The 14830-nt window shown below is 44.1% G+C and overlaps 1 protein-coding gene across 2 annotated transcripts in view; it reads right to left on the reverse strand.

Annotated features, from left to right (window-relative positions):
* Nucleotides 1–1866: 1866 nt before the first annotated feature.
* Nucleotides 1867–14830, reverse strand: part of SNCA (synuclein alpha) — a 108344-nt gene continuing 95380 nt past the window's right edge. The window contains exons 5-6 of one of the 2 annotated variants that reach the window (XM_074949974.1): nt 7405–7494; nt 1867–2352 (exon numbers count right to left, since the gene is read on the reverse strand). In XM_074949974.1, the coding sequence (XP_074806075.1) occupies nt 2320–2352; nt 7405–7494 (123 nt within the window). In that variant the 3' untranslated portion in view covers nt 1867–2319. The remainder of the gene's footprint in view (nt 2353–7404; nt 7495–14830) is intronic. The other variant, XM_074949973.1, reaches the window with a different exon arrangement.

Below are 14830 nucleotides of genomic sequence, written 5' to 3' on the forward strand. Positions count from 1 at the left end.
TGAAACCTGTCATTGTAAGGAGAGTGATCACTTTAGATAAGCTATTACCAGCAGGAGAGTGGGGTGGGAGGAGGTATTGTTTCATGGTCTCTGTGTATATAATGTCTTCTGCAGTTTCCACAGTATGCATCCGATGAAGTGAGCTGTAGCTCACGAAAGCTTATGCTCAAATAAATTGGTTAGTCTCTAAGGTGCCACAAGTACTCCTTTTCTTTCAATGGGAATATAGGTGTCTAGTCTAAGATACTCTATTGTGTTGCAGTTCATACTATGAATATGTCTGGGAATCCCTGATCCAGTGGATAAATAAAAGATTTTATTAAACATTTTGAGTATGATTTAGGTCCTGAGCCAAAGCCCAGTGAAGACAGTTGAGTAAACCCCATCCCACAAATTGACATTCGTGAGCTGCAGACCAGGAGCTAAATTATTACTTTTTCTGACTTTTAAATTCTGAGGTTTCAGTAAAGAATATTACTGTAGATGAAAAATGATTGAGAAAAATTTTTAATGCCATTTTAAAAAAAGTCCTCTATTCCAGCTCTCTCTCATTTCAAACATTTATTTAGCAATGCAGCACTGGTAAAAGAGATCTAGGATTGATAGCAGAGAGGAAATTAAATGTGAGGTTGCAATGCAAAATGAAACCAAAATGCCCGTGTTGTTTTTTTTTGTTGGGTTTTCTTTTTTTTGACTGCAGAGACCTCACATCAAGTCTCCCTGCACACAATTCTAGTGAGACCATGCCAGGAATTTTACGTTCAATTCTGGGCATGCCAATGCCAGAGAAATGATCAGTGTTGCCTGGCAGATAGGACACTGGATCAGGACTCAGGAGACTTGGGTTCTATTTTTAACTCTGCTACTGACCTACTCTGTGACCGTGGGCAAGTCACATCACCTCTCTATGCCTGTCTCCTCATCTGCAAAATGGGGATAATGATATTTACCTGCATTAAGATCTACACATGAAAAGCATTATATACGAGCAAGGTTTTATTGAAAAGAGAGGGTCTGAGGAAAGGTACAAATCCTACTTGTGACAATATGCATCATAAAAATTTAGATTAAAATGTACTGTCATGCAGGTTAGAGTTAAAACTTGAATCCAAGGATAAAAGAGTAGCCTGAATAACAAGGGAAAGAATTGAATTGTCTCTTTATATCTACATATCCCACTCCAGAGAAGTGTATCCAGTCAGCACAGTGAATAGAGAGATACTCAGCTTTAATAAAGAACTAAAATTCAGTGCTGTAAAACAGTAACCACACAATGGGTCTATTTTTGGGAAAACAAATTATAGTCAAATTTTACCTGACACAAATACAGTGCAACCAATCCATCACTCAGCTGGTTTCTCCATATTTTGGTATTTTAACTACCTCGAGATGATGATTCTTCATAGGTTCTTACAATTTCCTGAAAAACTGCTGCACTTCATTGTTGACGACCTCTTTTGTTTCTTGATTCTTTATGACTGAAAATTTATTGTCACTGTCAAAACATCTATTTTGTAAACTTTTATTGAATAAACCACACCCACAAACATAGAGGGCCATATCTTCAGCTGGTGTATAATTCATCCTCCCATCTTTTATACTGCTCCGAGTGTAATTTTTTTTTTGCTGCAACTCCTTCACAATGAGATACTTATCCTGAATTATTTAACATATACTCTTAGAAAGGAAAGAGTGTGCTGTAAATCACCACCAATATGAAAGTTCATTTTTTAGTGAATTACATTTTATTTGCTGCAGCTGAACACCGTTATTTACAGACATACATTAATAAAACACATCACAAAACAATAAAAATGTTGTTAATATTTATAGGTGCATAGTTCATGCTCAATTACTTTATATATATATAATATGTATAAACAATTCTCACAATAAGTTAACCCCGAGACAGAGCAATAATATGAAACAAAAAAAATCCTTGTATCAGAAACAATACCAAGTTACTGACAACCTAGCAAGAAAACATGTACAGCTTTAGAAATAAGTAATAGACACTTAGGTGGTTTTTTAATGTTTTTTTTATACTTTTAAAACTTGAAGCCACAATATCCACAGCACGACAATGGCCCTGCCACCCCGTTGTTTCATTTCAGTGGGAGGGAATCACTGAAATGAAAGCTGGGTGCAGACCCAGACACTCGAATCATTGCTGATAGAAGACTTCAAAATACACTGTTAAAAACTGTAATAAAAATAATAAAAAAAAATTTACAACTGGGCACATTGGAACTCAGCACTTGTACAGGACAGGACGTCTTTGTTAGTAGATTTCAGAAGATAGAAAGAGGGAAGAGATTTTCATGCTTCAGGTTCATAATCTTGATACTCTTCCTATTGAGGAGAGCAAAAATCAAAATTGGAAACATTTAGGGAAAAGTCTCATTTTAGGCCCAATTCTATTCCCATTGGAGTCTATGGAAAAAAGGCCACTGATTTTATTTAGAACGCAATCTGGCTATTTATCTTTATTTGGCTGGCATTACTTTAACTTGTTTTCCAAATACTTAATTTACAAGAGAAAGGTATTTACGGATTAATTAGACTTCCCATGAGATTAATTTGCCATTCACCTTCCATATCAATGGCTAAGATTACTTACAGCTTTTGATATCTAGAGAATTCCCAAGAGAACTAATGGGCAAAGAGAAAAATCACATTTCTATATATAACATGCGCATAAGCCATCCTTATGTATTCTTGTAATTTATTGAAGGAAAAGCTTCACTGATGCTCATTTCAGTGGCAACATATCATCTATCTTAATCCTTGATCTAGGAAAGCATTTAGATATGCACTTTACTTTAAATTAATGGAGTAGTCTCACTGAAATCAATGGGATAATTCACATGCTTAAAAATTACGTACATGAGTTTGTATTGGAAGGATCAGTACCTAGGACAGAAAACTGCTTTAAAAAAGTTTACTGTGAAAATCTATACGCCTGAAATGTCATGGCAGCTAAACAGACTGTACGCTTAAAATATTTTCACAATCAATAGTGAATTAACTATTTTCAGCCATATCTTTCGTATTCATTTGGGACCTGATCCAATTTGTACTGAGCTAAATGGGAGACTTTCCACTGACTTCAGTGGGAATTGGATCAGGCTTTTAGTGGCAATTACTACATTTGTGGACTTAAAATTATTATTCCTTTACCAAGATATATCCAGTTACAGTAATTGGGCATGACACAGGATGTTCAGGATCCTGACACAGGGAAGAAAGGAGAGCAGCAGAATACGGACCCTGGACTTCAGAAAAGCAGACTTTGACTCCCTCAGGGAACTGATGGGCAGGATCCCCTGGGAGAATAACATGAGGGGGGAAAAGAAAAGGAGTACTTGTGGCACAGAAGTACTCCTTTTCTTTTTGCGAATACAGACTAACACGGCTGTTACTATGAGGAAGAAAGGAGTCCAAGAGAGTTGGCTGTATTTTAAAGAATCCTTATTGAGGTTACAGGGACAAACCATCCCGATGTGTAGAAAGAACAGTAAATATGGCAGGCGACCAGCTTGGCTTAACAGTGAAATCCTTGCTGATCTTAAACACAAAAAAGAAGCTTACAAGAAGTGGAAGATTGGATAAATGACCAGGGATGAGTATAAAAATATTGCTCGGGCATGCAGGAGTGAAATCAGGAAGGCCAAATCACATCTGGAGTTGCAGCTAGCAAGAGATGTTAAGAGTAACAAGAAGTGTTAGCAACAAGAAGAAAGTCAAGGAAAGTGTGAGCCCTTTACTCAATGAGGGAGGCAACCTAGTGACAGAGGATGTGGAAAAAGCTAATGTACTCAATGCTTTTTTTGCCTCTGGCTTCACAAACAAGGTCAGCTCCCAGACTACTGCACTGGGCAGCACAGCATGGGGAGGAGGTGACCCGCCCTCTGTGGAGAAAGAAGTGGTTCGGGACTATTTAGAAAAGCTGGACGAGCACAAGTCTATGGGGCCGGATGCGCTGCATCCGAGAGTGCTAAAGGAGTTGGCGGATGTGATTGCAGAGCCATTGGCCATTATCTTTGAAAACTCATGGCGATCGGGGGAAGTCCCGGACGACTGGAAAAAGGCTAATGTAGTGCCCATCTTTAAAAAAAGGAAGGAGGAGGATCCTGGGAACTACAGGCCTGTCAGAATCAATTCTGAAGCACTTAGAGGAGAGGAAAGTGATCAGGAACAGTCAGCATGGATTCACCAAGGGCAAGTCATGCCTGACTAATCTAATTGCCTTCTATGATGAGATAACTGGCTCTGTGGATGAGGGGAAAGCAGTGGACATGTTGTTCCTTGACTTTAGCAAAGCTTTTGACACTGTCTCCCACAGTATTCTTGCCAGCAAATTAAAGAAGTATGGGCTGGATGAATGCACTATAAGGTGGATAGAAAGTTGGCTAGATTGTCAGGCTCAATGGGTAGTGATCAATGGCTCCATGTCTAGTTGGCAGCCGGTATCAAGTGGAATGCCCCAAGGGTCAGTCCTCAGGCCGGTTTTGTTCAATATCTTCATAAATGATCTGGAGAATGGTGTGGATTGCACCCTCAGCAAGTTTGCAGATGACACTAAACTGGGAGGAGAAGTAGATATGCTGGAGGGTAGGGATAGGATACAGTGGGCCCTCGACAAATTAGAGGATTGGGCCAAAAGAAATCTGATGAGGTTCAACAAGGACAAGTGCAGAGTCCTGCACTTAGGACGGAAGAATCCCATGCACCGCTACAGACTAGGGACCGAATGGCTCGGCAGCAGTTCTGCAGAAAAAGACCTAGGGGTTACAGTGGACGAGAAGCTGGATATGAGTCAACAGTGTGCCCTTGTTGCCAAGAAGGCCAATGGCATTTTGGGATGTATAAGTAGGGGCATTGCCAGCAGATTGAGGGACGTGATCGTTCCCCTCTATTCGACATTGGTTAGTCCTCATCTGGAGTACTGTGTCAAGTTTTGGGCCCCACTCTACAAGAAGGATGTGGAAAAATTGCAAGGAGTCCAGTGGAGGGCAACAAAAATGATGAGGGGACTGGAACACATGACTTATGAGGAGAGGCTGAGGGAACTGGGATTATTTAGTCTGCGGAAGAGAAGAATGAGGGGGGATTTGATAGCTGCTTTCAACTACCTGAAAGGGGGTTCCAAAGAGGATGGATCTAGACTGTTCTCAGTGGTAGCAGATGACAGAACGAGGAGTAATGGTCTCAAGTTGCAGTGGGGGAGGTTTAGGTTGGATATTAGGACAAACTTTTTCACTAGGAGGGTGGTGAAACACTGGAATTCGTTACCTAGGGAGGTGGTGGAATCTCCTTCCTTAGAAGTTTTTAAGGTCAGGCTTGACAAAGCCCTGGCTGGGATGATTTAGTTGGGGATTGGTCCTGCTTTGAGCAGGGGGTTGGACTAGATGACCTCCTGAGGTCCCTTCCAACCCTGATATTCTATGACCTTTCGAGGTCCTGGGTACCTGAAATTCCTGCTGCACTCTGCAATGCAGTGGGAGTTGCAGATACTCACAGTGACTCAATAAATCACGTAAGCATATGCTTAATTATAAGCATACGAGTAGCCCCATTGATTCCAATTACTCAAGTGCTTAAAGTTAATTATATGTCTAAGTACTTTGCTGGATCAGACCCTAGATGCTCCAGGCCTTTCATGATCAAGCCCATGCATGGAAATTCTGTGAAACAACCAGTCTGATTACTCATGGTGGTACCCCATGCATGGCAGTAATATTGTGTATAGTAGGACCAAAGTAATTCAGCATTAGTGGAAGGAAACTATGAGAACAAAGATTTTACTTTCTTGATTGCACTTTCTTGAGCAAAAGTGAGCAACAGTGATTTGCTGCGTATTATAAAATGTTATTCACAAAACTAGGAAACTGTTGAAAGAAGACACTGAACATACATGTGGTTTTTTTTTCTTGAACTCATACATTGACAAAGGTATAATTTCCTCCCATCTCTTATCAAATACAAGAAAAAGGGAATTTACTGTGGATTATTTTAGAATGTGTGTGTGTGTGTGTGTGTGTGTACGTGCACGCACATGCATGTGTAAGTATAATTGTTCTCTCAAATACCATTACTGCAAGGAAAATATTTAATAATGTAACACTGTGTTTTGAGAGGTTTCAGAGTAACAGTCGCGTTAGTCTGTATTCGCAAAAAGAAAAGGAGTACTTGTGGCACCTTAGAGACTAACCAGTTTATTTGAGCATAAGCTTTCGTGATGAAGTGAGCTGTAGCTCACGAAAGCTTATGCTCAAATAAATTGGTTAGTCTCTAAGGTGCCACAAGTACTCCTTTTCTTTTTGTGTTTTGAGAGAAGCTGGGTGAGGGAAATCAGAAATGCAAGAGGTGGTGCTACATATGCACTGGGTTAGGGAGGTACTATTGTGGGGGAAGGAAGGGGTTCTGGCTGCATTAAAAGGGTTTGGTTAGACTGCGTGGGCTTCCCTCTTTCTTTCAGGTACCCCGCTGCTACAATACTAAAAGCCACCCTTTACCTTCCAATGAATGAGCAATTCTGGTTAATTTCATTAGGTGCTGTTTGCATGCTTCCAAGGACAACATTTGGCCCTAAAAATTTATTTATTATTTTCCAGGCATGACAGTTTCCTGCTGAAGACAGCTGGCTACACAAAACAATGGGTTGGCATTCATTCTAATGACAGGCTTTATGACACAGAAAGGGTACTGGTTTCAGAGTAGCAGCCGTGTTAGTCTGTATCCGCAAAAAGAAAAGGAGTACTTGTGGCACCTTAGAGACTAACAAATTTATTTGAGCATAAGCTTTCATGATGCATCCGATGAAGTGAGCTGTAGTTCACAAAAGCTTATGCTCAAATAAATTTGTTAGTCTCTAAGGTGCCACAAGTACTCCTTTTCTTTTTGAGAAAGAGTACTGATTCACTATTACTTATTAATTACATAACAGAGCACTTATGCACAGAGTCCTACAGCCAAGTGTGAATCTGATGGAAATCTCTTCTCCTGGGGCTTGATTATGCCATTTTGGCTCAAATCAATGGGTGGTGTGGAGCCCCAGGTGGGTGTGCTGCCTTAGGGATGCATTCAGACTCCTTGAGATCCTAGTCACAGAGGCTGCATGTCTGCTACTATACTGCAGCTTCATATACCCCTGCATGGCTGGCCAACTCCACAGCCTGGGGTGAAGGGGGTTAGAGTCATGGATCTGCCTCCTCTTTGCAACCTCTCAGCCACTGGGCACCCATAGAGGGGAAGCAACCCTCTGTGCATTCATTAAGTGTCATCATCATCATGATCATCACATTTCTGCACCTGGATCACTTCGGCATAAAGTCCCTGTGCTAAATGCTCAGATGTCCATTAGCCACATACATTCAGAGAGCCCAGCAAAGGAAGAGTTACCTCAGGAGGCATTTCATAAGCCTCATTATCTGGGTCCACTGGCATATCTGTATTATCCATCATTCCTTCCTGCGAGATTCCTTCTTCATTCTAATGTTTAAAACAGGAGAGAAAAGCAACAGGCAGTCACGGGTTTCTTTACGATTCACCTTGAAAAATATGTCTATATCAGTATTATTTTTTCCATTAAGGAGAGAGTAGTTGGTTAGTGAAGGCAAAGAGCCATATCATCCCCTCTGCTGCTTGACAACAGGAGAACGAAAACTGTGGAAATCCCAAAACAGTAGATCCCAGACTGTCAGAGACTGGGGAAGAGGAGCCAGTGCAGCATCACCCTTCCATGTTAGCATCCAGCTGTCCCTTTATGAATACTGTTCAGCTTGTGGGGATATTTTGGCTAGGGGACCTGGACAGTTGGTGGTGGAGCTCTAGTGGCATCATTTCCAGGCAGCCCCATGGAGTGACCTTAGAAAGTCCCCATGGGAATTAATGTTGTCCTTGTAATTCATGTCTACAAATTCTGTGCCCTCTATCCAGGCTTGGTCGTAAGTACAGAGCAGTCCAGGACCCAATGGCAGCACATCTTATTAAAGAGTCATGATGCCAAGTTAAAGGCAGCATTGACTCTCCAAACATATGACCACGGCACGCATAGGCACTGACTCTGTGGGTGCTTCGGGGCTTGTCAAGGTTCCTCCCCCACTCTGAACTCTAGGGTACAGATGTGGGGACCTGCATGAAAAACCTCCTAAGCTTATCTTTACCAGCTTAGGTCAAAACTTCCCCAAGGTACAAAATATTCCACCCTTTGTCCTTGAATTGGCCGCTACCACCACCAAACTAATACTGGTTACTGGGGAAGAGCTGTCTGGACACATCTTTCCCCGCAAAATACTTCCCAAAACCTTGCACCCCACTTCCTGGACAAGGTTTGGTAAAAAGCCTAACCAATTTGCCTAGGTGACTACAGACCCAGACCCTTGGATCTTAAGAACAATTAACAATCCTCCCATCACTTGCACCCCCCCCTTTCCTGGGAAATGTTGGATAAAAAGCCTCACCAATTTGCATAGGTGACCACAGACCCAAACCCTTGGATCTGAGAACAATGAAAAAGCATTCAGTTTTCTTACAAGAAGACCTTTTTAATAAAAATAGAAGTAAATAGAAATAAAGAAATCCCCCCTGTAAAATCAGGATGGTAGATACCTTACAGGCTAATTAGATTCAAAACATAGAGAACCCCTCTAGGCAAAACCTTAAGTTACAAAAAAGATACACAGACAGAAATAGTTATTCTATTCAGCACAGTTCTTTTCTCAGCCATTTAAAGAAATCATAATCTAACACGTACCTAGCTAGATTACTTACTAAAAGTTCTAAGACTCCATTCCTGGTCTATCCCCGGCAAAGACAGAATATAGACAGACCCACAGACCCTTTGTTTCTCTCCCTCCTCCCAGGTTTTGAAAGTATCTTGTCTCCTCATTGGTCATTTTGGTCAGGTGCCAGCGAGGTTACCTTTAGCTTCTTAACCCTTTACAGGTGAGAGGAGCTTTCCCCTGGCCAGGAGGGATTTCAAAGGGGTTTACCCTTCCCTTTATATTTATGACACGCCCCCCAAATCTCAGCTATGGTGAAACACTGGCTGGGATTTCTTCCTGGAGCTCTAGGAAAAACAGAGTTAATAAGACACATGCATCTCTAAATATACTACCAAGTACATAAAGACTAACAATATTTTCTACATCTCAAGGACGATTTTAACCAGTTGATTCTGGGAAACTTTCACGGGAGAGTGCATCAGACACTTTGTTAGAAGCTCCTGAGATGTGTTGGATGTCGAAATCAAAATCTTGGAGAGCTAAACTCCACCGAAGAAGTTTTTTGTTAGTTTCTTTGACGGTGTGAAGCCACTTCAGTGCAGCATGGTTGGTTTGCAGGTGGAAACGCCGTCCCCAAACATATGGGCGTAGCTTTTCCAGAGCGTAGACAATGGCGTAACATTCTTTTTCAGTGACTGACCAGTTGCTTTCCCTCTCAGACAGTTTTTTGCTGAGAAACACTACAGGGTGGAATTCTTGATCAGGTCCTTTCTGCATTAAAACTGCTCCCACACCACGCTCGGACGCATCTGTGGTTACTAGGAACGGTTTGTCAAAGTCTGGGGCCCTTAGTACCGGGTCAGACATGAGTGTCGCTTTAAGCTTGTTAAAGGCCTTCTGACACTTTTCGGTCCACTGAACAGCATTTGGCTGTTTCTTTTTGGTTAGGTCTGTCAGTGGGGCGGCGATGTGGCTGTAGTGCGGTACAAATCGTCTGTAATAACCGGCCAAGCCTAAGAAGGATTGAACCTGTTTCTTTGACTTTGGGACAGGCCACTTTTGGATAGCATCCACTTTGGCCTGTAGGGTGCTGATAGTTCCTTGACCTACCTGGTGTCCAAGGTAAGTCACTCTGTTTAGGCCTATTTGACACTTCTTAGCCTTAACAGTTAGTCCTGCCTCCCTTATGCGCTCAAGGACTTTTTGTAGATGTTCCAGGTGGTCTGCCCAGGAATCCGAAAATATGGCCACATCGTCAAGGTAGGCGACTGCATATTCTCCTAATCCCGCTAGGAGACCATCCACAAGTCTTTGGAAGGTGGCGGGTGCATTTCGCAGCCCGAAAGGGAGTACATTAAATTCATACAGCCCGAGATGTGTGGTGAAGGCTGACCTTTCCTTGGCAGATTCATCTAGTGGTACCTGCCAGTACCCCTTGGTTAAGTCCAAGGTAGAGAAGAACTGGGCCCATCCCAGTTTCTCTAATAGTTCATCTGTGCGTGGCATTGGATAGTTGTCTGGGCAAGTTACAGCATTTAGCTTACGGTAGTCCACGCAAAAACGTATTTCCCCATCTGGTTTGGGAACTAGAACCACTGGAGATGCCCATGCACTTTCAGAGGGGCGGACTACACCCATCTGTAACATATCCTGGATCTCCCGTTCTATAGCAGTTTTAGCTTGAGGAGACACCCGGTAAGGTTGGACCCTAATTGGGTGAGCATTACCTGTGTCAATGGAGTGGTATGCCCGTTCAGTCAGTCCTGGGGTGGCTGAGAACGTTGGCGCGTAGCTAGTGCACAGCTCCTGGATCTGCTGTCGCTGCATACGCCCAAGGCTCATGGAGAGGTTCACCTCTTCCACACCACCAGCACATTTCCCTTCGTAGTAGACACCTTCAGGCCACTCAGTGTCGTCTCCTCCCTGGGCTGTAAACTGACAAACCTTTAATTCTCTGGAATAAAAGGGCTTTAGAGAATTAATATGGTACACCTTAGGCTTTTGGTTGGAGGTGGGGAATGCTATGAGATAATTAACAGCTCCCAGGCGCTCCTGGACCGTGAATGGCCCTTCCCATGATGCTTCCATTTTATGGGCCTGGAGCGCCTTTAAGACCATGACCTGGTCCCCTACTTTGAAGGAACGCTCTCTGGCATGTTTATCATATCAGGCTTTTTGCTCTTTTTGAGCATCCTGTAAGTTTTCTTTAGCAAGGGCTAAAGAGGTTCGGAGGGTGTTTTGTAGGTTGGCTACAAAGTCCAGAATGTTAGTTCCTGGAGAAGGTGTAAATCCCTCCCGTTGCTGCTTCACCAACTGCAATGGCCCCTTAACCTCATGGCCATATACACGTTCAAATGGGGAAAACCCTAAACTGGGGTGTGGCACAGCTCTGTAGGCAAAGAGCAACTGCTGCAACACTAGGTCCCAATCATTGGAGTGCTCATTTACGAATTTACATATCATGGCCCCCAAAGTTCCATTAAACTTCTCCACCATGCCATTTGTTTGATGGTGGTAAGGAGTGGCAACCAAGTGATTTACCCCATGAGCTTCCCAAAGGTTTTCCATAGTTCCTGCCAGGAAATTAGTCCCTGCATCTGTGAGGATGTCGGAGGGCCAACCTACCCTGGCAAAAATGTCTGCTAGTGCCTGGCACACACTTTTAGCCCTGGTGTTGCTTAGAGCTACTGCTTCCGGCCATTGGGTGGCAAAATCCATGAAAGTCAATATGTACTGCTTTCCTCTGGGTGTCTTTTTCGGAAAAGAACCCAGAATATCCACAGCTACTCGCTGAAATGGAACTTCAATGATGGGGAGTGGCTGGAGAGGGGCTTTGACCTGGTCTTGGGGCTTTCCCACTCTTTGGCACACCTCACAAGACTGGACATAGGTAGAAACATCCTTGCCCATTCCCTCCCAGTGGAATGACCCCCCCCAAATGGTCTTTGGTCCTGTTCACCCCAGCATGGCCACTAGGGTGATCATGGGCTAAGCTCAAGAGCTTGGCACGGTATTTAGTTGGAACTACCAACTGTCTCTGAGGATGCCAGTCTTCCTGGTGTCCACCAGAAAGAGTTTCCTTGTATAAAAGTCCTTTTTCTACAACAAACCTGGATCGATTAGAAGAGCTGAGAGGCGGTGGGTTGCTCCGTGCCGCCATCCAAGCTCTCTGGAGGCTTTCATCTGCTTCCTGTTCGGTCTGGAACTGTTCCCTTGATGCTGGAGACATCAGTTCCTCATTGGATTGTGGACCTAGGCTTGGTCCCTCTGGAAGCAATATAGGGGATGGAGCTGTTTCTGTTGACTGTGAACCGCTCTCCGCTGGTGCACTATGTTGGGATTCAGGCTCCGGCTGAGCCTCTTGTGTCGGGTTATCGGCTGCTGCCAGTTCAGGGTCGGTGGGGCCCTCTCGTGTGGAGGTTGCAAGTACTGGATCCAGTGTTGACAATGGGTCTGGTGTTGGTTGTTCGGCTGGTTCCAGTTCTGGGACTGGTTCCGTCTGGGTCTCTGGGACTGGATCCACTACTGCTGTTGCAGACATTGGCCTGGGGTCCGGGTCCATCACCTCTGACCGGGTCCTGATAGAAGTTTCCGGAACAGAGCTAGGCCTCACGGCTTGTTTAGCCTGGCTGCGGGTGACCGTTCCCACCCTCTTGGCCTGCTTCACATGATTGGCCAAGTCTTCCCCCAACAGCATGGGGATGGGATAATCATCATAGACTGCAAAAGTCCACGTTCCTGACCAGCCCTTGTACTGGACAGGCAACTTGGCTGTAGGCAAATTGAAAGAGTTGGACTTGAAGGGTTGAATCGTCACTTGGATCTCTGGGTTGATTAAACTGGGGTCCACTAAGGAAGCATGGATAGCTGACACTTGTGCTCCGGTGTCCCTCCACGCGGTGACCTTCTTCCCGCCCACACTCACAGTTTCCCTCCGCTCCAAGGGTATCTGGGAGGTATCTGGGCCTGCGGACCTCTGGTGTGATTCCGGTGCAATGAACTGTAATCTGTTGGGGTTCTTGGGGCAGTTGGCCTTTACATGCCCCAGCTCGTTACATTTAAAACAGCGTCCAGCTGACGGGTCACTGGGGCGAGGAGGGTTGCTGGAGAACGGGGTGGTGGGACGATAAGGGGTCTGGAGGGTTCTTTGGGGGGTAGGTGGGGCCTTGGGCGGCCCCCGGTAATAGGGTGTGGTCTGGGGTTGTCCCTTCTGGTCTCCGCTCCAACTGCGACCAGTTTTCTTCTTCTCTGCCACCTCCACTCATCTGGCTCCAATCTCTCCTGCCTCGATTACCGTTTTGGGCTTCCCATCTAGGATGTATCTTTCTATTTCCTCAGGAACACCCTCTAAGAATTGTTCCATTTGCATTAGGAAGGGCAAATTTACTGGAGACTTGCTCCTGATATCCAGGCATCCCAATGTTTCACAACGTGGTAGGAATGTCAGGTAAATGACACGTCTGGTTTCCACCTTAGGGCTCTGAACCTCCGACGAGAATGCTCGGGTGTTATCCCCATTCTGACTCTCACCTTGGATTTAAACAGTTCATACTGGTTCGTGTGTTCTTTAGGCATTTCAGCTGCCACCTCAGCTAAGGGTCCACTGAGCTGTGGCCTCAGCTCTACCATGTATTGGTCGGTAGAGATGCTGTACCCAAGGCAGGCCCTTTCGAAGTGTTCTAAGAAGGCCTCAGTATCATCACCTGCCTTGTAGGTGGGGAACTTTCTGGGATGGGAAGTGGTACTTGGAGAAGGACTGCTAGGGTTTGTTGGGATATTCCGCTGAGCCTTTATCTTCTCCATCTCCTCCACATGCTTCCTCTCTTTTTCCTTTTCCTCCAGTTCTTTGTCCCTTGCTTCCATAGCTCTCCTGTGAGCAGCCGCTTGGTGTTGTTCTGCCTCTTTCGCTGCCTCCCTTTCTTTCTCCTTTGCCTCCATTTCTCTCCTGTGAGCAGCTTCTAGAGCTTTTTCGGTTGCTTTCATTGTCTCCAGTTTGGCTAACTCCAATTTGTGTAGTGCCTTGGTGTCTGACATCTTTACCTCTCTGTTTTTAACTAACTTTACACCCGAGGTTTAGAAATAAACAAACAAAACTTGGCTGTAAAATTTTGCTGTGCTGGAATAGAATACCTATTCTCTGATAGTGATTGTCAGCCTACAGAAAAAGACAATTCCCTTGTCTCTGCTCTGGGCCAAAATCAAAGCAAAAAACTTCCAACTACTTGGAAACCTGCTTACCAGCAGCCCAAAGGAAAAAAAAAATTCCTTTTTAAACTTGTGCTCCTTGTAAAAAATCAAAATCCAAAAAAAACCACCCCTGCCACTTTTGTCTCCAGGCAAATGGGTAGAACAACCCCCCCCCCCATTTACTTTTAGGGAAAAAAAAACTCTGGGTTGGAAGACTGTGAATTTCCCTGCAGGAGTTAAGTACCCTGCCTCCAGGCAAAGAAAACCTGCAATTCACAAAGATAATCCCCTTTTGTCTCAGCTCTGGCTCCAAAGCAGAGAGAAAACAAGCTGGTTTTCCAGCAGCTCCAAAGGAAAAAAAAATTCCTTTTTAAAATCTGTATTTCTAGTTCAAAAAATCTCAAATTGATCTCAAAATGATTTCAGGTTAATCCCACCGGTCTGCCACCATGTCAAGGTTCCTCCCCAACTCTGAACTCTAGGGTACAGATGTGGGGACCTGCATGAAAAACCTCCTAAGCTTATCTTTACCAGCTTAGGTCAAAACTTCCCCAAGGTACAAAATATTCCACCCTTTGTCCTTGGATTGGCCGCTACCACCACCAAACTAATACTGGTTACTGGGGAAGAGCTGTTTGGACACGTCTTTCCCCCCAAAATACTTCCCAAAACCTTGCACCCCACTTCCTGGACAAGGTTTGGTAAAAAGCCTCACCAATTTGCCTAGGTGACTACAGACCCAGACCCTTGGATCTTAAGAACAATGAACAATCCTCCCAACACTTGCACCCCCCCTTTCCTGGGAAATGTTGGATAAAAAGCCTCACCAATTTGCATAGGTGACCACAGACCCAAACCCTTGGATCTGAGAACAATGAAAAAGCATTCAGTTTTCTTACAAGAAGACTTTTAAT

The sequence above is a fragment of the Natator depressus genome, chromosome 4 (genome assembly GCF_965152275.1).
Source record: "Natator depressus isolate rNatDep1 chromosome 4, rNatDep2.hap1, whole genome shotgun sequence".
Classification (NCBI taxonomy): domain Eukaryota; kingdom Metazoa; phylum Chordata; order Testudines; family Cheloniidae; genus Natator; species Natator depressus.